Source organism: Oryza brachyantha, chromosome 1 (assembly GCF_000231095.2).
Source record: "Oryza brachyantha chromosome 1, ObraRS2, whole genome shotgun sequence".
In the NCBI taxonomy this organism is placed as follows: domain Eukaryota; kingdom Viridiplantae; phylum Streptophyta; class Magnoliopsida; order Poales; family Poaceae; genus Oryza; species Oryza brachyantha.
Genome location: NC_023163.2, coordinates 30,783,432 through 30,802,219, shown reverse-complemented (window position 1 = coordinate 30,802,219; position 18,788 = coordinate 30,783,432). Strand labels below are relative to the sequence as shown.

General features: G+C 41.4%; 3 protein-coding genes across 4 annotated transcripts; all 3 read left to right on the top strand.

Moving 5' to 3' along the window:
• The first annotated feature begins 493 nt into the window (after positions 1 to 493).
• LOC102707090 (glycine-rich cell wall structural protein 2-like) lies at positions 494 to 2,043 on the top strand. Its single transcript, XM_006646543.2, has 2 exons — positions 494 to 653; positions 765 to 2,043. The coding sequence occupies exon 2, from the start codon at positions 823 to 825 to the stop codon at positions 1,663 to 1,665; it is 843 nt and encodes a 280-aa protein (XP_006646606.2). The 5' UTR covers positions 494 to 653; positions 765 to 822; the 3' UTR covers positions 1,666 to 2,043.
• A 3,942-nt stretch (positions 2,044 to 5,985) lies between these two features.
• Positions 5,986 to 7,821, top strand: LOC102706811 (cold and drought-regulated protein CORA-like). 2 transcript variants are annotated; one of them, XM_040527304.1, is made up of 2 exons: positions 5,986 to 6,139; positions 6,385 to 7,821. In XM_040527304.1, the coding sequence occupies exon 2, from the start codon at positions 6,450 to 6,452 to the stop codon at positions 7,323 to 7,325; it is 876 nt and encodes a 291-aa protein (XP_040383238.1). In that variant the 5' UTR covers positions 5,986 to 6,139; positions 6,385 to 6,449; the 3' UTR covers positions 7,326 to 7,821. The 2 variants fall into 2 exon arrangements, with proteins under 2 accessions (XP_040383238.1, XP_040383242.1); XM_040527308.1 differs by having other exon boundaries at positions 6,127 to 6,179.
• A 2,886-nt stretch (positions 7,822 to 10,707) lies between these two features.
• LOC102706531 (peptidyl-prolyl cis-trans isomerase FKBP15-1-like) lies at positions 10,708 to 13,101 on the top strand. Its single transcript, XM_006646541.2, has 6 exons — positions 10,708 to 10,825; positions 10,957 to 11,006; positions 11,639 to 11,701; positions 12,241 to 12,331; positions 12,491 to 12,595; positions 12,781 to 13,101. Exons 1-6 carry the CDS (start codon positions 10,753 to 10,755, stop codon positions 12,861 to 12,863), a joined length of 465 nt encoding a protein of 154 aa, XP_006646604.1. The 5' UTR covers positions 10,708 to 10,752; the 3' UTR covers positions 12,864 to 13,101.
• The last annotated feature ends 5,687 nt before the right edge of the window (positions 13,102 to 18,788 follow it).

The window sequence follows — 18,788 nt, the reverse complement described above, 5'->3', positions numbered from 1 at the left end:
GTCTAGTAGTTCCTGATAGGATGTGTGGTTAAGTACCTGCATAGTACTCTATCTTAATTTAATTTATCGAAAGATGTGTGGTTCAAATTCAATTTCTGGCTAGTGTGTTCAGTCAAACTAGTTAAACTCTTGTATGCATGCATGGTACTACGGTAGTAACGTCTGCATAAATTTCACGGAAGTTTACTGCAACAAAAGTCTAGTACTACTTCTAAGTTGCAACTCTCATTATAATTAATTCATTGCGAAAATTCGTTGCACTGACCACCTAATGTGTACGCATTGCAATTAAGTGTATAGGGATTGGTTGATTTAGCTGAAGTGTTTGCATACGCAAGTTTACACGCGAGATGTGACGTCACATACTCCAAGTGGACTTGTAATTTTAATTATTTAGTAACCCTAGATTTGGATGATAATCAGGGCGCAGCCGCCCTTAGGTCTCACATTTTATGCATCGTAATGCTGCTGGTGGGAAGTTTAGGTGATGATTATAAAAAAAGGTGCATTTTTTATATTGAAGTTGACGAGACTTCTACTTAATTAGGAGCATTCTTATCCATGTTGTCCTTGCCCGGCTTCTATAAGACGGTTTTTAGAGGTGTCTTCTGCTAGTATCCGATTATCTGGATTGTCATCTGTTCTACTGTCAGGTATGCAATTAAGCATGCATGAGTTCTTCAGATATACTGCATCATACATAAATCTTGCTGCTCATCAGTAGATCATTGATTAATTTATTAATTAGTAATTACATGCTATAGCTCGATCAGTAGCTGGATCATAATTAAGTTGGAGAGATCATCAAGAGATCGAGAGGCGATGTCGTTATTTTGGGGGAAGAATAAGTCCAGCTCCAGCGGCAGAAGCAGCAGCAGCAACAACTACTACGCACGCTCTGACAGCTCTTCGCACGCCGCCGGAGGAGGAGGAGACGACCAGTACGGGCGCTCGCCATGGACGTTGCAAGCCGAGGAGTACCCGAGGTACACCAGCGACGACGACAATAAACGCAGCGACGACGACCGCAGCAGCGACGACGACGACGGCGACAGAGACAGGAACAGGAGGAAAAACAAGAAGAAGAGCAGCTCCAAGTACAGGAACGACGACGACGAGGGAGGCCGGAGCCGGATCTACGGCAACAGCAGCTACGACAACGGTAACGGCGGCGGCTACAGCAACGGCGGCTACAGCAACAGCGCCCCCAGCAGCTACTACGGCAACAGCACAGGAGGAGCAGGTTCGGGCTCCTACGGCGGCGGCGGCTACGGCAGCTCCTCCTACGGCAACGGCGGCGGCTACGGCGGCTCCTCCTACGGCAACGGTGGGGGCTACGGCGGCTCTTCCTACGGCAACGGCGGGGGCTACGGCGGCAACGGCGGCCCCATCGTAGCCGGAGGCGGCGGCGGGGCCCCTCCGTATGGATCTTCCGGTGGCAACTGGGGTGCGCCGCAGCGGCAGCAGGAGGGCTCAGGGTCGGCGCCAACGTACATCAACATCTACATGCCACCCCCCGGGTCGTCGTCGCAGAACGAGGGCTACGGCGGCGAGAGGAGGAGAGATGGCGGCGCCGGCAACGGCGGCGGCGGCGGAGGCAACGGGCTCTTCGCCCCTACGTTCCAAGCCGTCGGCGGCTACATGGACCGTCGGTTCGGATTCTGAGCTTGATCGATGCTTCGTCTTCTAACTGATCGTCTTCGTGTGCATCTCGATCGACTCCATCGATCGGTCTATGCTACGGATCGGCTGCATGCACGCACGCATCGTCATCCATGTGTCTGCACGTACGTTCACAAATCTACAAGCGTTCGTCAGTTCAGTTTAATCAAAAGAAATAATTAATCACGGGAAGGTCCCGGATTAATCTGGTAATGGATTATAAGTTCATTATTCTGTAGTTTTGCTATATATATATTTCATTGCTGACCGGGCGGCCGGCCAAGAAGTACGTAGTAGTACTTGTACTAGATTGAGATTATGTTTTCGTGTTGTAATCTATGTGCTGTGAACATATATATAATATATGGTGGTTATGTGCAATTGAATTGCAAGCTGTATAACAATATTCCCTCTGATTAAAAATATTTATCATTTAGAATAAGAGATTTGATCGAACTTCTAACGTTCCAACAAACAATTATATGTTATAGTAAATTCATAAAATCTAATATCTTTGTAATATTAGAATAATACTTTTCGAGTAGATTCTATGTGTATTATGTGTATAATATTTAAACTAATCATTAAGAAATTATTGATTGTTGAAATTTAAAAGTTTATCTAAGTCTTATCGATCATAGATGATGAATATTTTTTACCGGAGGAAGTATATGCAATATGATTAGTACGTATCAGATTTAAGTGGTATGATACTAATCAGATTTAAGTTGATGTAATTTGAGTTAGTACTTTACTGACAGCAGGTTCTAGTTTGTCAAAGATATATCGTTTGCTGCATTCCTGCAGGCTCTTGCAGAAAACAGTAAAAAATGCTAAATATTTCCATTTTATGTTCTCTGTCAAAAAATGAACGTGCATCTATGTAACAAGTTCAATGTGGCTAAGAAATGACCGTGCATCTGAGGTTCTGGGTTCGACTTCTCATTGAAGCGAATTTTACATGACTCTAATGGCTTTGTGCTTTCAGTGGGAGACGACGTGCTCGTCGACATCGAGACGCCCGTGGCGACTTCGTGGTTCTCTAGATTCTACCGGCTGGTTTTCGGAGATGCTCATAGGGGGTTTGCGTGCGTGCGTTCTTAGGAGAAAGTGTGCGTGCATTATGAACGTTTGCGTCGTACTGTGTTCTCATTAAAAAAAGAAATGACCGGGCATCTGAATTAAATTGTAAATTAATGTCGCTGTGCGTGCCTGTCGTCCGGTATATACATGTATGTAATTGCTAACTGGGGGGAGATGTATCTAGCTAGCTAGCGACCTATATACGTCATCTTTCTGAAAATGTGGTTCATTCAATTATGGCTAATATTCAGTCAAACTAAGTTAGAATATTAAATATATATCTCAAACTAAATACATGATAACGTCGGTACACGAAACTTCTTGTGGAAGTTATCGGTCCTCTGAGGAATTGTCTGAATCTAAATTCTGTAAGGTTGCTCTCTTTCGTTCTAGTTCTTTAATTTCTGATCGTGAATTCGGTGCAGTACTGAACACCTTGACGTACACATGTAATTAAGTGTGCAGATGCTCAGATTATATTATGGCGAAATGACTTATTTATAAACAAAAAATAGTTTATGAGTAAAATTTTCATATGCATGTCTATAGCGATTCAGAAGCAAATTACTTAAAATAAACTATGATGAAAAAAATCACAAAATTAATTTCAGAGTTAGTTTTAAATTTTAGATTTTGTCTTATAAATAATTTGATTGGTGAAAATTGGTATTAACAGTAGTTAAAGACGAGCGTTATTGGATCAGACTAGAAGTGGACTTGTTCAAAGCCGATTGGTGGAAAAAGACAATCGAATAGCGGAAAAATGACAAGCGATAGGATCTGCAAGAGGATCGACTGCATGAGCCCGTGTGATATAGATAGATAATACTAATTGATAAGGTATAATGAGTATGTATCCATGATTCTAATTAGGAACTAGGTCCTATTATGAATCCTACCCAAGTCCGGTTGTATAAATAAGTGCGCCTCTGATCCCGTAAACCAGACTTCAATTAACACAACTTCGGCGCATCATCAAGCAAGCTATCAGAGTAGTGTTGTATCGATTCAGTTCAATCTCATATAATGTAAGTTATCAGCTTCGTCATCCCATCGGCTAGGACTTTCTTGATTAGGTTTGATATTCTAATTGGTTTATAATCAATGGTTTTATCTGGTATTATGTTTATCTATATTTATATGCATGTTTAGATCAGTTTTAGTTTACCAATCATGGATCATGCATTCTATCAGCTTGATTTTTAATCTATAAATACTTCAAGTTTAATGCTTTTTCTCGATTTGGTCCGATCAATTATGTTTACTATCAATTGGTAGATTAGATCAATTTGTGCGTGTGTATGTTCTATTTTATTGGAGCTTTAGCCAATATTTTACCTATGCGATCTATCAGCTAATAAGTGTTTAAACTTATATAATTGCTAGTGCAAACTGTGTTTTGTTGATTTTAATCCTATACTATCTCGGTTCGGTCCACTCTATCAAGATTGCCCTCAACAAAGTCAAACTTTACTGGAAACTATATTTAGTTTAGAGACATGAGCCGATGGTCAACCTATCCCATCAATTATCGATTAAACACATATAATCCTTAGCTTGAATTAATTTTCACTAGTTCAAATCTTGTACTATCTCGGTTCAATCCAATTCTCTCTCTAAGATTGTGGTTAGTGATCATCGTCTTGACAATTATTATGTGTCGTTTAAAGCTCCAAATGAGGAATGACTATTATGCTCTAATTATCTAAACAACTGAATCGGCTTATGATTAGGCAATACATCAATATGTTAAATCTGCTCTCATGGGTCTCGATCTTCAACTGTCTCAGTTAAATCTGATCTTTTATGCATGATTGTTTCCAACAATAGTGTGATTTGCAAAGAGTTATATTTTATTCTAGCCGGTGATGATTTCTTTACATTATTTCATCATAGATAAATTCCTACGTGGCTGATTCTTGCAATCGCTAGGTCCTAAATTATCCATATGCTAGATGGTTGATCGACTACTTTTGGTTTAACATTGTTTCTTACTTTATCTGTTGTATGGTCAAACTGACTGACACGACTATTTTCAATTGATCCTACAACTTAGGACATGTACTAAAGTCAAGAAAAATTCCCAGGCCTCCACGTGTCATAGCACATTAATTAAATTGACTGATTTAGTGTCAACATAGTTGCATAAGCAAAATAATGGGAGCCTATTATTTGTTGTACGCTCCAAAAATACTTAGACAAAATATTATTATTATTATTATTTCAAAATACTTAACTTATCCCTATAATCAAGTAATAATCTGTCCGCTCGCGAAAATATGTCTCAAACAGGGCAGGTCGGTACATACAGGAGAAATCAATGAAGTCACCACAGACGTCTCATTGTCGATTGGTACTTCCCTTAGTATCGAAAGCACAAATCCGTTAGAATACTAGAATATTCGCTCCAACAAGGAGTCGAACTCAGGATCTCAAGTGCTACTAGGGCCTTTGTAATCACTATGCTACAAGTCCTTTCGCGTGTTGTTAAAAAGGTTGGGAATTAATCTCCCATGCACAAAAAAATGTAGTGATTTATTAACACATGTTTAATTAAGTACTATTATCTTCATTTCACTGTATAAGTCCTTTTAGCATTGGCTAGATATATAGTGCAAATGAATCTAGGCACATATATATACACACTATACATTGATACATAAATCTAGGCATAGCCAATAAGGCCACGTTCGGCGTGGGTAGGTAAGTTAACTTATGCCCTGGCACGGAAAACGTAGTAATAGATTAGTACATGATTAATTAATTATTAATTATTAAAAAAATATAAAATAGATTAATATGATTTTTTAAAACAACTTTCCTATAGAAATTTTTTACAAAAAATACACCATTTAGCAGTTTGGGAACGTGCGCGCGGAAAACGAGGGAGGCTTGGTTAACTTATGGGGGGTGGCCGAATGGGGCCTAAGTCTTACAATATAAAATAAAGCGGTAGCTAAAAATGAAAAATAAGTCAATATAATGTTTAAAATAACCTTTTTGTAGAATTTTTTTTTATAAAAACAATACACTGTTTAATAGTTTGGAAAACTTATGCGTTAAAACGAGTGAGAAAAGTTGCAAAGAGAGAGCATGGAACACACTTACTCTACGTGTACTCCTAGTTTAATTATTTGAAGCCCTGGATTTGAATGAAAATCTATGCACAACTAGCCATAGATCCTATATATATTATTCGTAGCTGTGGTTGGAAGGTTGTATGATGATTTAAACAGTGTATATTGTATATGTTTTTAAAAGGAATATTTTCCTTGAAAAAAAGTGTAGTTTGGAAGAACACGGAAGACTTCTGGCGTTGACGTCTCTGGCTTCTGATATATAAGAAGTTGGGGAACATATACTTGGCCCGATGTAGAGGCATGTTAATTGGCAGGTATCTGGCCTTGGCTATTATCTATTCCACTGTCGATCTGGTATGCGTTTATGCATGCTAATCATGATCAGTTCTTTAATTTTCTCATCGCGTTTTCACTCTTTAATTACCGTTCGAGATAGTTGATGTATATACTGCAGCTCATATCTGCTCATGATCATCATATATCGTTAGATGCTAGCTCGTCTCATCAAGTGTTCTTATGGAAAATATAATTCCGGTTGAATTGCCTGTATATCATTCAGGGATATAGAAGAATCGAGCCCTCGATCTTGAGTAATTAAGTTGGGGATATCAAGAGATCGAGACGATGTCGTCGCCGTGGGACAAGTATGGCGGCCACAGCGGCAGCGGCCAGCACTATGCCGGCTCTGACGGCAACTCTCCATATGGCGTCGGATCAGGAGCCGGCCGCGGCCCGTACGAAGCAGCCGGCGGCAACAGGCGCTCGTCGTCGCCGTCGAGCGGCGACAAGAAGGAAAAGAAGGAGTACCAGAGCTACACCAGCCACAACAATGGCAGCGACGACGACAAGGACAAGGACCGGAACAAGCACAAGGGAAGCAGCAGCAGCAACAACAAGGGTAGCAGCCAGAAGCACAAGGACGACGAGAAAGATCACCGGAACAACTACAGCAAGGACGGCGCCTATGCCGGCGGCGGCAACCCCAGGAACTACGACCGCTACGGCAGCGGCACGGGAGGAGGCTACGGCACCGGCGCGGGAACAGGCTACGGCACCGGCGCGGGAGGAGGCTACGGCAGCAGCACGGCAGGAGCTGGTTCCTACTACGGCGGCGGCGGGTACGGCCGTTCTTCCTACGGCAACGTCGACGGCGGCGGCGGCAGCAGCAGCATCATCATATCTGGAGCCACCCCTATTCCCTACAACAGCGGAAGCTGGCCGGTTCCGCCGCAGCAGGAGGGCTCCGGGACGACGCCGGTGTACATCCGTGCAGAAGAGGTAAAGGTCATCTACAACACGCCCCCCGGCACCGGTTCGGCGCCGTACTCGTCCTCGTCGCAGTTCGAGAGAGAAGGCGACGGCAGGAGAGGCGGGGGCGGCGGCGGCAGCACTGGATCGAGATCGGTAAGCGGCGGCGGCGGCGGCAGCGGGTTCTTTGGCCCGGCGTTCCACGCCGTCGGCGGCTACATCGACCGCAAGTTCGGTCTAGACAGAGACTGACACGCCGGCCGGCGGCCACCACGGCGCGCGCGGCGCCCTCCGTACGTACGCATGCATCTTCGTGCTCCCTGTTTCGCCTCGTCATCTCGTCTCGTCCGTGTGTGCATCGAATCCATCTCTTCGAGCTAGCCTCATGAATTCATGCACAATAATAATCTACACAAGCGTACGTGTTAATTCGTCGATCAGTTCATGCAGTTCTTGAGAAGTAATCGAGCATAGTGTTCATGGTTGTATACATACATAATACGTACAATGTACAGTATAGTGTTGTGTAACGTCCTGTATTTTTCATGGATGGCCGGCCTAGAAGTACACAGCTAGCTGGTAGCTGGAGTGTGATGTTGAAAACTTGTACTGCCTGTAGATTGTGTGTGTGTTGTATACTGTGTGCTGTGTGCGTGATGCGGTGTGCTAGCTAGCTAGTTAATTACTCAATCTGTGTGCTACTACGAACTACTGTATAACTATATGTTTTTATATATGGTTTGTTACCTGTGTGGTTGAGCTTTAAGGTACTACAATAATATATGCAAAACTGGTGACATACTGTAGTAAGAGATGCTCTCTCCAGTTTTCAATAGATGACAGTAGGTAACATTTCATTATTTATATTAATTAATTATTTTACAGATATAAAAAAAAGTCATACTTCATGTATATCTAGTAAAAGAGAAAATTGAAATAAAGTGTCTCAAATATCACTCTTAGTTTAAAATTTTCCCTAGAAGTTGATATGTTACAAATAGCTCACAGTTGTAATTCATTTTGGTTTGAAATTGGCCCTTATTATGGATGGATATGTTCATACATAATTTGAGACAATTTTCAACAGCAACTCAACTAAAGACGCAGAAGCTGATGCAGAACAGGTTCGGTTAGTAGGTTGTTCTTGATAAGCTTGCTACAAGTAAGCTAGGGAACTCCTACTCTACCTCTATTAGTCCGGTGAAGATGATCTTTATCTTGGTGTCATAGTTGAATACTATGTCCACAAGTTAAGTAAGCTGTGAGTGCTCAACAACGTGGATTGAGCTCGATCGTCTAAACATCACCATGAGAGCAGCTTCCCTCATACGATCAGTGGCGGATCTAGCAAACTATGCTACAAGGGTCTAAACAAAGTGTATAGAGTTTTAGCCCCCCTTTTTATTCATACTCCACAAAAAAATTAAAGGGGGCTACAGGGGGCTTCCATAGGCCTAATGGAGGTATTGGGGGCTCAAGCCCCCACCGCCCTCATGTTGGATTCGTCACTGCACACACGACAACCACACCCAACTCCTGCAATGGTAAGAGTGACATCTACTTGCTAAAATCGACTGATGTAGCAGGCTTTGTAATCATGTTGACCATGAGATACACTAGGTCATATGGAACGAATGGAAAAAAACATAAGAATGGTGATAAGGAGCAATCTCAAACTAATAAATCAATCGCATTAAATAATAATAATATATTTGTTTAATATAATAAATGATGAAAACATATATCTAAAAGTCAACTAAACCTCTCGTCTATTATATAGAAGAGAGAGTTTTAGGTGGTGTTTAGTTGCCAAAATTTTTTGGTAAAAACATCACATCGAACGTTTGACCGGATATCGGAAGGGGTTTTCGGACACGAATAAAAAAACGAATTTCACCGCTAGCCTAGAAACCACGAGATGAATCTTTTGAGCCTAATTAATCCGTCATTAGCACATATTGGTTACTGTAGTACTTATGGCTAATCATGGACTAATTAGGCTCAAAAGATTCGTCTCAAGATTTCTTTCATAACTGTGCAATTAGTTTTTTGGTTCATCTATGTTTAATGCTTTATTTAGGTGTCAAAAAATTCGATGTGATGTTTTTGGAAAAAAATTTGAAAACTAAACAAGGCCTTATTGTTATTGTTAATGATGACCGCTGCTTTTATTAATTAATTGACGCCAAGTCCACGGTAAGATTGATATCTGTTGGGAAAAACTTGGATGGCACGTAAGTGCACACTCAGCTTTCGCCACTTCGATCGATATCGCGTGGGTTCCTTAATTATCCTCAACTTGATGAGTTAAACTTTAACAAAAACCCCATTAATTAATGGATTAAGGTGACGATATACTAACAAACAGTCAATGCCAACTTATGGTTTCGCGTCAAAAAAATTCAAGAAAATGTGTACGTATGCGTACGTGGACAGGACAGAAGCTACATCACTCGACAGGCTAACGGGTGTTGACTGGCACCCACGCCCGTAGACCTGCAGTTGATGATATATACCATCAAACTAAACAAATTTATCCATCGATCTACACTGCTGCTACATTTGGTCTATAATTCTATATATCCATCATCAACTTAATAATTTCCAAATGCTGCATTGACCCCAATATTGTGTGATGCATTGTAGCAGTGGATTGGCCGGCATTACGATATATTATGATTAATTTGTGAGCATGCAGTCACGGCTGATGGCTTCCAGGGGCCATAGAATTAAACTAACTGATGAACACTCTTTCGAATCCAGAGAAATTAACCAGACCAGTGGCGACCTCTGACTTTATTTCTGAGTTCTCAATTACATATGACAAATGGGCATTAATAAAATTGCACATCATTTCTGGCAAAAATTAAGAGTAAATTTCACAAAATTCCAAATTTAGAGGTACGTGTAACCGCTCGAAACCATGCGTATAGCGATTTGTTTCCTGAAACCCCATGTTTTATGACTAATAAATGTTTTAAGAAACCACACATTTAAGCTTATATTATCTATTTGGGTAATATATGTATGCATAATAGTTTTATAAAATATTGTGTGCTATTTCTATGTATATATACACAATGGCCGCATTTTCAACATGTGTTAATTATTGATAGTATAACTTTTTTATGTATAATCTGTTAATCTGTCGTAGTAGTGAGGATTGTGATAAGTTTTAATCATACATTGAGAGAGTAAGAACGAAGATAAATTAGGTTAGAAAGATTTGCATTTTGGGCTTACTTATATGTGAATATATAGTAAAAATATCATATATCATAATGAAAATAAGTTTTTTTTATATAAACATGGGACTACTTGAAACATTTTGTCCCAAAATATGTGGTTTCGTGAAACAAATTACAATACCCACGGTTTTGCCTTAAATATGCCCCAAAACTTAGGGTTTTGTAAAATTTACTTGAAAATTAAAGGAGTAAGTCGTCGTTCTATGCCGTGCCCAAAATTCTCAAAAAAGTGAAAGCTTTACGGCCCAATCTAAAAATGTATTCCAAGCCCAGAAACAACTGCGGTGACCTGAACATTGGGCCTAGCCCAAACTGAAGATGGCCCCCTGCAGTTCGAGGCCCACGCGAGCCGTTTCGTGTGCAATTGCAATGCAAAATACGGCGAGCCGCACGTCAACTCGGCACTTCTCAGCGAGAGCAGCGGAGACGCGATGGGGAAACGCCGGCAGCAGCGGCTCCTCCGCCTCGCCGTCGCCGTCGTCGCGGCGGCCCTCGTCCTCTCCGGTATCGCCGGAAATCCCGTCCCCTTACCCAACCCTTCTCGTAGCTTAGCTGACTCGTGAAGATTTTGTCTTTTTTATGTATAATATGATCTGTTCTCCTTGATATGTGAACTTGCTCGATTTGGCTTTCAGCTTCGGCCAAGAAGTCCGGCGATGTCACGGAGCTTCAGATCGGTGTGAAGGTAACCGATTTCTCCCGTCAGTTCTTGCGCTTCTTGTTTAAAGTCTAGCTGATCTGATGCTGCTGGGCTCGTCGATTCGATGCATGATATACCGATCTGTTCGAACGAGCTCGCTGGTTGGAATTTGATAGTGCTGGTGAGCTTGGACGATACGGTAGGATAGACTGCTGTATGGATCTAGATGCGTGCTTACTTCTTAGACTCTTTTCTATTCCACGGTAGGATGAGAGAGCTGTGGAATGGGCTTAGTTTAATTTAATTTCTGAACCCGTCATTTACAATTTTGAATTTTCTTATGCTCACCTGATCCAGCGGTGTACTAAATGGACCGGCTCAAAGCAGATAGTTATGTTGTGGAACAATGCTTCAAGCAGAATGTACCAACTCGTTGTGGACATAATAGTTCTGTGTGAATTAATGAATCTTCAGTCACAAATGAAAGTGTTTGCCGGGGGTGTTGATATCGGTTGATATGCATATACCCATATTTTGATTTCGGCTCTCAGTTCCAACCAGGAAGTACTCAGATGAGAAGGCAATCATATGTTAGGATCATGCTTGTGGTACATTCTGAAGTTTAGCATTTCATTGCATTGCATAACATATGTTCTCTTTGGCTATTCTCTTTTCAGTACAAGCCAGAGTCATGCACCCTGCAAGCTCACAAAGGCGACAAAATCAAAGTGCATTATCGTGTAAGTATTCCATATCTTCGGTAATAATATCAAAAGTGAAAGGTTTTACTCAAGTAATGCTTAGGCCCTTTAGAACTTCCGATTTTGGCAAGAATTCTACATGAAAGTATGAAACATTTCAAGTCTCACAGGTATCATAGTAACCTCCAACATTTCAAACATAACCTGATCAAGTTGTTGAAACTCAAAGAGAGTGTATTTGAAGCTAGTTGCATTAACTTGGATGTTAGGGACTAGAACTGAATTGTGTTTTGCTCTATTGCACTGTATTGCATATAATGAAAGGCATCACCCATTGTTCTACTGATCAGTACGCTCATGTTTACCGTAATCAGGTTAAATAGCTATGCAGATAAAGTGATAAACTGCATCACTGAACGACCAGTGTAGATTCTGTCTTTTATTGTGTGTTTTACCTGGTCTGCCTATCATGACTGTTAAAATAGCTCATTGACAACTGCTAAAGGAAAAGGCTCTGATAATTTCCAGCATCAGTTTATTTCCACGCTTGTGTCATTGAGTGAAATGGAATGCTGCAGGGAGCACTCACTGATGGATCAGTGTTTGATTCTAGCTATGACAGAGGTGACCCCTTTGAATTCACTCTTGGAAACGGCCAAGTGATAAAAGGTTATTCCTTTCCTGGAATACTAAACTTCTCTATTATTTTCCATGGTCCATACTGAGGTAGCTTGAATGAACAAGGATATCAAAAATAGGAAATGGATTGTACCATTCATATCAGTAACCTTCGCATATCCACCAACCTACATTGTTGTTTTTATCTAGGTTGGGACCAAGGGTTACTAGGTATGTGCGTCGGTGAAAAGAGGAAGCTAAAGATACCTGCAAAGATGGGTTATGGGGAGAGAGGCTCCCCACCGAAGATTCCAGGTATGGTCTGAATATTTGTTTGTTTGCTTGGTGGTTCCTTGTGAAATAACCATCCATGTGTAGATTCTCAACTTTGGCATGGCTATTTTACCATGTTTGAAACCCAGATTTTACATTGCCGACAGGGCATGTAATATTTTTCCCGCATTTACCTATGATACTAACTTGCGGTTCGTAACCAATAGGTGGAGCGACCCTAATCTTTGACACGGAGCTTATTGCTGTCAATGGAAAGACATCAGGTGATCCTAGCAACAGCGAGCTTTGATGTCGTCGCTAATGCTTCACACACCGAAGAGTAGCGCCGTGTAGCACCTTCGCAGACAGCGATTTTTTCACAAGTTCACAGTCAAAAATTTGTTTCCATCATGTTACTTCTAAGTTCAAAGTTACAAAGTAGTGCTGGAACTAAGTGAATCCTCGAGTCTTGAGATGGTCTAAAACCTGAAAGATGGTCTTGGACTGTTAACACACATCATCAGAGCTTGTTTTCTCTTGAACTGAAACCTGACCAGTGGTCACCAGTTTGACCCTCTCGTACTGTTGCAGCAGCCATGTCGACAGACACGCCATGAACGAGTCTGACCTGACGGCGTGTGCTAGCTGCTGCTACGCTGCCAAAAGAGCATCAACACGGCGCGGCGCTGTGCACACACGAGGCGCCCGTCCGTCCCAGAATCAAGCCCGCGACAGAGCACGAGGGCGCCGGACGTGCATGCATGCGTTCCGAATCCTTTGCGATTTGTCATCGATGAACACCACCACCCCGGTGGACAGGGCCACAGAGCTGCACAGTCTCGAGCTGCCATGCCACTGCTCGCGCGTGTTCCGCCATGGATTTTTCTCACCTCGGCAGCATCAGCAGCAGCATCAGGAGGCACAGTGAGAGACGCCCTGTCTGGCTGGCTAGCTGCCTGCCTGGGTAGCAAGCAGCGATGGCTGACCAGACTGTGCGTCCGCGACCCTGACGTCTCGAGCAGCAGAGAGAATTTCGGTGCAGATTATTTGACCATGGACGTTGCATCCACGGTCTCTCCCTCCTCCCCGGCGCCGGCGGCGACGACGGCGGCCACGCGCTGCTGTGCGTGTGTGCGCGCGCGCGCGCGTACGTACGTACGTACGTGTTGGGAGTGGCACGCGCGCGGGGCGGCAGCGCGCCTCGTCACTTCACCGGGGCGCGCGGGGCGCGCCGTGCCGTTGCCGATCTGCCGCTCGGCGACCCGCGCGCGCCGTGGCGTGGCGTGGGGCAGCGGTCGCGCGTTGTACGGCGAGCTGTCAAATCATGCTTTTTTACTAATGAGAAATAATTTACGAATAGAACTACGAATATAACTTTTATGTATATGTTTACGTCGATCTAAAAGTCAAAGTTACAATGAAAAAATATCAAAATTAATTTTAAATTTAAGATTAAAAATTTAAATTTTGGGTTATAAGTATAAACAAAAGGCAATATGGTGTGAAGTTTTCGCACGCACGCGTCGCACGGTGGATAGCTCATGACGGGACTCGTGTTGGGACTTGTGGTCATGGGAGGAGAATCCTGCAGTACTGGAGGAATCAATCCGGACTCTTTCAGAGATGCTTCAAACACCGGCAGCAGCAAGTGAACGAACCGACCGACCCTAGCTAGATTCCTACTGCTTCCGTCTTAAAATGATTTTATTTTCAAGCTTATCTTATTGTCCTAGAAAAAGAATTGTTCCTTTAGCAATTACTCCGTCTTAAATGTATTAAAATTTAGAAAAGCATGAGATAAATGTATTGAGATTTGATAATTTAAAAGATATTATAGTCATTGTGATTTTCTATTTATTCGTATAAGGTAAGTTAAATTATGTCTTTTTGAGATACAGAACAGAAAGAAATTTTCCTTTCAATCCTTGATGTGTGATGAGGACGTGCATCTGCTCATTGTAACATGATGTTTAGTAGTACTAGGCTACTAGTAAAGTTCTTACTAGCAAGTGTAGATGACCTGGCGTCCTGGTCCCTATTTGAAACAATTTCTAGAAGCCGGAGCTTTCTCCAAACTCTGCACTTGTCCAAAATAGGGTAGATTGTCACCCAAATTTTAATAATTACTCCATTTCTTTCTTAAGTGGTGAAGATAGAACCCAGGGAAAAAAAACTAATGGTCAGAAGCTGCCTTTTTATCAGCTACTATGCTTAAAAGCTCCTTCAAAATGGAGGGGTTTTAAACGGATTCCTACAAAAAAATCTTACGCTGTGAAGGGAGGAGCCCTTAGAATATTCACAAAACAAGGCATAGTAAGTACTCCCCTCAATCAAAAAGACTTTAGTTTTAGCCTATTTCGCACTAACCATACAAAGACATACAAACTTCAATGCTACTATTTATATTTCAAACTTCAATGCTACTATTTCCCACTTGTTTAATTCTCAAAGTATATTTTTCATACTTTACTAACACACTAATATAATGATTACTCAAAAAACAAAACTTTACATGACAAACAAGGAAGAAAAAGAAAAATAGTCTTTCTTGTGTAGAGGGAGTATCATGCATGAATGGCATGCATGATGTAGCAGCAGGCCTGTACCCGAATCTGCACTGAATGTCTGAACCTGAATCTCCCAGAATTCCACTTGCAACATTTACTCCTCATGCGGCTTTTACTACTACTCGTAGCATCAGGCATCACAGGAGTACCACCACTACACTCGACCGTATGTGTGCGTGTGCGTGTGCGTGTGCGTGTGCGTGAGTGTTTGGCTGCTCAGGGTAGACTGTACCATACCTTTGCATTGCTCACAGTGTCACTGGTTGATGCTACTACTCATCTGCTGCTGATCAGTTCACTGCCTCTCTGAAACTAATCTCTGCCTGACTGCCTCTGCTCGTAGAGTTTTAGGACGCTTTTGAATCACAGAAATGCAAAAATAAAAGAATAGAAAAAATATAGAATCTTAATAGAAATGTAAGTGGAAAAGAGAGGATTGCGAAACACAGGAAAAATATAGAAATGACTGTTTGATTGGACCACAGAAAAAACACAAGAATTTGAGGAACACATAGGATTCAAAATTCCTCCAAAACTTGTATGAAAAGTAACATTTCATAGGAATTTTATAAGATTTCATATGGTTCATTCCTTTGATTCTAAGGGTTTTGTAGAAAAATTCCTATAGAAATAAAATCCTCTAAAATTTTTATGAATTTCCAATGAATCAACCGGGCCTCTGAATGTGGCTGTGAAATTGATCAATGGTGATACGGGGGCAGTGCAGGTGCATGATTGACTGGTTGCGAGTTGGCGATCGATCGATGGATGGATGCATGCACCCGGCATCAGCCAGCAGCGACGAGGAGGACCTACTACTCTGCTATACTGAGCTCAGCCTGTACGCCTGTACAACGCCATTGCCTCCTGCGGTGAAACAATTCCCAATGATATCTCTGTCCGACTACTCTGAAAACCACTTGTCTATCGACCCTGGTCAGATGCAGTACATTGTACTGTGAGACTCCTCCCTTAATACTATTTAACCTCATGCGCCTACCTCTTCTCACTGTCACAGCATCTCTCTGTCTCTTGCATTTGCAGTTACTGTAATACTAGCATATTTTTAAATAAACTTTGAATGCTTAATTAAAGTTGTTATACGTGGGAATGAGGAGTAAATCACTGTTCTATAAAAACTAAACATATAAGCTCCTAGATTTACTCATCCGTTCTAAATATAACAACTTTTAGCATTCAAAGTTTATTTAAAAATATGCTATTATTTATATTCTTTTTTTAATTTATATTCTTTTTTCAATCAATCACAAAACATTCCCCCACTAAATTCTCCAATACTTCATCTTCTCAGTCACAACATTTCTTTATTTAATTTAATCAACTTTTTAATCACCTGTGTCCAACACTGTAACTATATTAAATGAAAACTTTCTACTGCTACTGCTAGTCCTCGGTTATTCAATGATTGGAGCCCATGTTACCGAGGAGTTTGAGACTGACAGAAAAGTGAGGACAGACACCGGTAAAAAGCAGCTTTCTTTTCTCCACATCATCACCAGTGGAGCACCAGTGCCTGCACGGCTGGATACTTACTCCTACACTAACTACTACACTAAAGCTGCCCTGCTAAAATAACACTTGACATAACGTATTACTGTTTGATACACTATTGCACTAACGTTAAGCAGCCTGTGATGAGTTGTAAACACAAAGCCGGCCGAAAAGACAGCGTCTGATTCAGCACCGGGTTCTTTTCCACCCAATGCTTCGTTTTCTTTCTTTCTGCATTGTGGATGAGTGTTTTTCCAACAAGAACACAAAATTTCTGTCCTAAATGGGTCTAAGAAGAGTTTTGTGTGGTCAAGTTCTAACATAGAGCTAGAGATATTCAGATAGTTCGAGTTATATCACAGTACATATCTTTTAGCTTTCGAATATGTGGAACTTCTTTGTTTCATTTTGACGGTTCTTCTTGTTTTATCCTTGCGTAATAACAGGGTTATAACCTCTTCTATTATTTATTATTTAGATCTTGTTTGAGTGATAGCTGCAACTTCAAACATAATCTTCTTAAATAGTGCTCATTTTCTTATAATCTAGAGTCGTAAAATCTAGAAAATAAACTACAATTCAAAAGTCGAAAAAACCAGTTTTCCAAATTCCTATAAGCTAATTTCTCATTAGGCATTTAGTAGAATCTTAAGCTCTTAGAATAGAGCCTTAGCATGATTTATCCTGTCTTAAAGGGAGAACTGTTTTGATCTCGACAATTAAAAACCAAGATATTTTCTGTTGGTTAATCTCTTGTGACGATATGGTCTGGCCGGTGGGGCCAGACTGGAGCGTCCAATGAAGGTACAAGATGCAATCGAGCTGCAGAGGTGGTGAGGAGGGTGGTGGTGGTGGTTAGATCTTGACCGGACGCTAATTAAGCGTGATTATCTTTTGGGGGTTAGTCGTACTCCCTGTCTCCAAGGATGGATGGCACAATCCCACATGGCAGAGATGAAACCAGGCTTGCCATTGGTCACTCGCCGATTTGTTGTGTTGTTATGCTGATGAGACAGCCTCCCTTTTGTTTAATCACGCTCCCCGAGGCAATCATTAACAGGGGATTAGTACGTACACTACCCAGCAGCAGCAACGGAGCAAGGCTAATAATATAGCCAATAAGCTGGTTATAAAATTTTTTATAGTCTTTTTTTAGCCCACTCATATAGTAATTAGCCCTTAATCATTAATACATGACCCACACGTCACTCTCATAGAGTTTCTTGGTTCTTATGCCCGAGCTGGCTATAAGCTTACAGTCCGCTTACACTCTCTCATCCTCTCTCTCCTTCACATAAGTATTTAGTTAGCTTATAACCTGCTATTATACTTGCTCTCAGTAGTAGCAGCAGATGCCGTGCACCATTTATTTGGCAGTCAGAAATTGTCTTGCCCATTTCCTTTTTTACGATGGATTCCGTACATGACCTAGGTTGTTGTTACTGATGGGCTATGTGGTTTAATTAGTGTTTGCTGTAAGTTCTTTTTGAGTATTCAGGTCAGCCGTCCTCAAGGTATGTCTCTGAACTTTCGCAGCATTGACAGACAGTAAAAGTTGTAATGGCTGTATAATCTGGGTAAATCCTAGGATTGGTGGCAAAACAGGAAATTAGTTGTCCTCTCCATCTTAAAATATAGCAACGTTTATATCAAATTTCGTCTGAAAATATACAATGCAACGTTTATATTCAAATTTGTTCTTGCTATCTTCTTGAGTTTCTTTTTAACTTTGTTTGTTCATTAGCCCGCAATTAGTGCTGATGTTGCTGACAAAAGACAAGCACCTGGTGTCAATAATGAGTTGCATGCATCACAACTCATAAATATAAGTAAAGCTTCTAATGGATCAGTGCCAGTATAAACAAAGAGCGGGGAATGGTTTGTAGCAAGAAAGTATCCATTTTATTCACAGCAAGACACAAAGGAAAAATAAATTGTTCTCCAGATCTAGGATTCAAACAGAGCTGCAAGCATTGTTTGGTAAGGCATTTTAATATCGCTGTCAAAGGCGTATTGCAGAAAGATGCTGTGAGACAGGTGTTTGAACAAGAGCAACATCTTAATACAAAATTTGGGTACTTTTGGCTTCTAAAGTATGCAGAGGATTAGAAAATGGCATTTGCATACCTGGCATGTTGGTGTCCCTTTTGCAGATT

What these genes read in the sequence shown, in the direction of transcription:
- LOC102706811 (XM_040527304.1), top strand. Translation starts at nt 6,450, where the DNA reads ATGTCGTCGCCGTGGGACAAGTATGGCGGCCACAGCGGCAGCGGCCAG.
- LOC102707090 (XM_006646543.2), top strand. Translation starts at nt 823, where the DNA reads ATGTCGTTATTTTGGGGGAAGAATAAGTCCAGCTCCAGCGGCAGAAGC.
- LOC102706531 (XM_006646541.2), top strand. Translation starts at nt 10,753, where the DNA reads ATGGGGAAACGCCGGCAGCAGCGGCTCCTCCGCCTCGCCGTCGCCGTC. An exon ending in AAATCAAAGTGCATTATCGT is followed by an intron (nt 11,702 to 12,240) that starts GTAAGTATTCCA and finishes GGAATGCTGCAG; the next exon opens with GGAGCACTCACTGATGGATC. An exon ending in CTCCCCACCGAAGATTCCAG is followed by an intron (nt 12,596 to 12,780) that starts GTATGGTCTGAA and finishes CGTAACCAATAG; the next exon opens with GTGGAGCGACCCTAATCTTT.